The 3,038-nt window shown below is 39.8% G+C and overlaps 1 protein-coding gene across 1 annotated transcript in view; it reads right to left on the reverse strand.

The window, feature by feature from the left end:
• Positions 1-3,038, reverse strand: part of Suz12 (SUZ12 polycomb repressive complex 2 subunit) — a 52,930-nt gene that overhangs the window by 41,646 nt on the left and 8,246 nt on the right. Inside the window, exon 7 of the mRNA XM_013016287.1 lies at positions 963-1,031. Within this exon, the coding sequence (XP_012871741.1) occupies positions 963-1,031 (69 nt within the window). The remainder of the gene's footprint in view (positions 1-962; positions 1,032-3,038) is intronic.

Consider the following 3,038-nt stretch of genomic DNA (forward strand, 5'->3'; position numbering starts at 1 on the left):
TGGCGCTGTGGCTCAAGTGGTAGAGCGCTAGCCTTGAGCTGAAGAGCTGAGGGACAGCGCCCAGGCCCAGAGTTCAGGCCCCACAACCGGACCCAAAAAAAAAAATGCTACAGGAGAGAGGAGTTAAGTCCCAATACCAGCAAGGAAAGGGAGAGAGAGAAAAGAAAAAAAAAGCACAGTGTGGATTCAACTCAGTGGGATACAGCACTTGCCAAATATTCACAAGGTCCTAAATATTCACAAGGTCCTAAATGGGGGGAAGGGATGATGCAGAGACTCTATAGTTGTTGTCTCTAAATACTGACAAGCATGAACATTATACTAAGCATGTTACAATATATTGAATTATTGAATTTATTTTACATGCCAGAGAACAATACAAGTATATTATCTGGAACAGGAAGATAGTAAACTAGTCAAAATATTTTTTAGGGATTAGTTCTGGTTATATATTTGAAAACTTAGAATAAGCATATTCTGGCTGAAGTGTATCAAATTCCTGAAACTATCATGTGAGAGCAATACCAAATAAAATCACGGATATTTTTCCTGAGGGGCAAATGAGAAGGAAAAAATATTTTTAAAGCTATTCACATTTTTATATTTGTGAATCACTGGTTAGAAGAGGTAATACAGTAAAACACCTATCACATATTGTGTCATAAATGTTTCACCTCCTCCTTAAATGAGATAGTAGGAATAAGATCAACTGTACAAATGAAAGGTTTTAATTCAAAATGCCAGAAGTGGAAATACAGATAAATAATAACAAACCCAAACAGTGAGTTTACCTCACATTGAACATAGGCTTAAAAATGCTATCTATTGAAGTTTAGGAAAAGCTTCAAATTCACTTTTCTAATTCCTGACAATATCTGAGCTGAATGCTAAGGAAATTATCACTACTAATTTTTCCTCTTTCTTCAAATATAACATTTAATGTAAACTGTAACTTAGCTTACCTATGAGATTCTTGTTCTCCTTTCATTTTCTCTACTTTTGATAACATATCATCAACCTTAAATGCTTTCCTGGAAGAAATAGATAAAATAATCACTTAGTTCAACTGGGAAAAAACACAAATTACACTTTACTATCACTAATAGGCACGATGGGAAACATGTTTTTAGCAAGTAAATTGTAAATGGTTATCCTTAACAATGACTATTGCTGAGAAATATACAACCATACCTTTAAGCTGAATTTTCAATGCTAACTTTTCCATCTAATCTTTTGTCATTACCTAAAATCAGTATTTCTTGCTACTTCTGAATATAGACGTATATCTATTAGTGATCCACATATATGAAAGCTAGATATGGCACTGGTGGCTCACACCTGTAGTTATAGCTACTCAGGAGGCTGAGATCTGAGGATCAGAGTTAGAAGCCAACCCCAGACAGAAAAATCCATGAGATTCTTTTTTTTTTTTTTTTGTCGGTCGTGGGGTTTGAACTCTGGGCCTGGGCGCTGTCCTTCAGCTCTTCAGCTCAAGGCGAGCGCTCTACCACTTGAGCTACAGCGCCACTTCCGCTTTTCTGGTGGTTCTCTCCTGCCCGGGCTGGCTTTGAACCGTGATCCTCAGATCTCAGCCTCCAGAGTAGCTAGGATTACAGGCGTGAGCCACCAGCACCCGGCTTCCATGAGATTCTTATCTCCGATTAATCAATAGAAAACTCGAAGTAGGGTATGGCTGAAAGTCACAGAGAGCTAGCCTTGACCGAAAAAGCTCAAGGACAGCGCCCAGGCTGAGTTCAAGCACTATGACTAAGAAAAAAAAAAAAAAAGAGGGGCTGGGAAGGTGGCTCAGTGGTAGAGCACTTGCCTTGCATGCATGAGGCCCTGGGTTCGATTCCTCAGCACCACATAAGAAAAAAAGAAAAAAGCCGGAAGTGGCACTGTGGCTCAAGTGGTAGAGCACTAGCCTTGAGCTGAGGGACAGTACCCAGGCCCAGAGTTCAGGCCCCACGACTGGACCCCCCAAAAAACAAAAAGAAAAAGGAGGAAAGCTAGTAAATATTTTATTTCTCCTACTATAGAGAAGGAAATTGTTGCCAGGCACCAGTGGCTTAAGCCTGTAATCCTAGCTACTCCAGAGGCTGAGATCTGAGGATCATGGTTCAAAGCCAGCTCTGGCAGGAAAGTCCATGAGACTCATATCTCCAATAAAAACTGGAAATGGCACTGTGGCTCAAGTGGCAGAGCACTAACCTTGAGCTGAAGAGCTAAGGGACAGCACCTAGGCCCAGAATTCAAACTCCACGATTGACAAAAAAAAAATAGGAAATTTTTTAAATTTGTGCTAGTGTTAGGGTTTGGACTCAAGGGTCTGGGTGCTATCCCCTTAGCTTTTTTTCACTAAAGGCTGGTGGTACTACTCTACAATTTGAGCCATTCCAACTTTCTGGTGGCTAATTAGAGGTAAAAGATTCAGACTTACTTATACAGGTTGGCTTCTAATCTCCATATTGAGATCTCAGCCTCATGAGTGGCTAGTATAAACCACTGATGCCACGTTATGACTGTCATTAAGTATGCAATATTTGGCACAGTGCCTTAGTTTTGGCAGGTATTTAAACATTTATTTAACTGAGCCAAACAAATATAAATTATTTACATTCTGTATAAGCAACCCAACTAGCAATATACATAAATGGATGTTCTCTACAATGTATCTGAAAGCTCATAAGGCATCTTCAGAAGTTATATCAGAGCATAAAGTTAAATAAAATGTTACACCAAAGAGAGTTGAAAAACAAATCATGAAAAAGTTGTAGGTGGACATACACGTCAATACATAATGAAATTACAAATCAGCTTTTTAAATTGACTAATTGATTGATTGCTGGTCCTGAGGCTTGAACTCAGGGCCTGCGTGCTGTCCTTCAGCTTCTTTGCTCCAGGTAGTGCTCTACCACTTGAAATACACCTCCACTTCCAGCTTTTATGGTGTATAATTGGAGATAAGAGTCTCATAGCCGGGCACTGGTGGCTCACGCCTGTAATCCTAGCTACTCAGGAGGCTGAGATCTGAGGAT

The sequence above is a fragment of the Dipodomys ordii genome, unplaced genomic scaffold (assembly GCF_000151885.1).
Source record: "Dipodomys ordii isolate 6190 unplaced genomic scaffold, Dord_2.0 Scaffold31, whole genome shotgun sequence".
Taxonomy (NCBI): Eukaryota; Metazoa; Chordata; class Mammalia; order Rodentia; family Heteromyidae; genus Dipodomys; species Dipodomys ordii.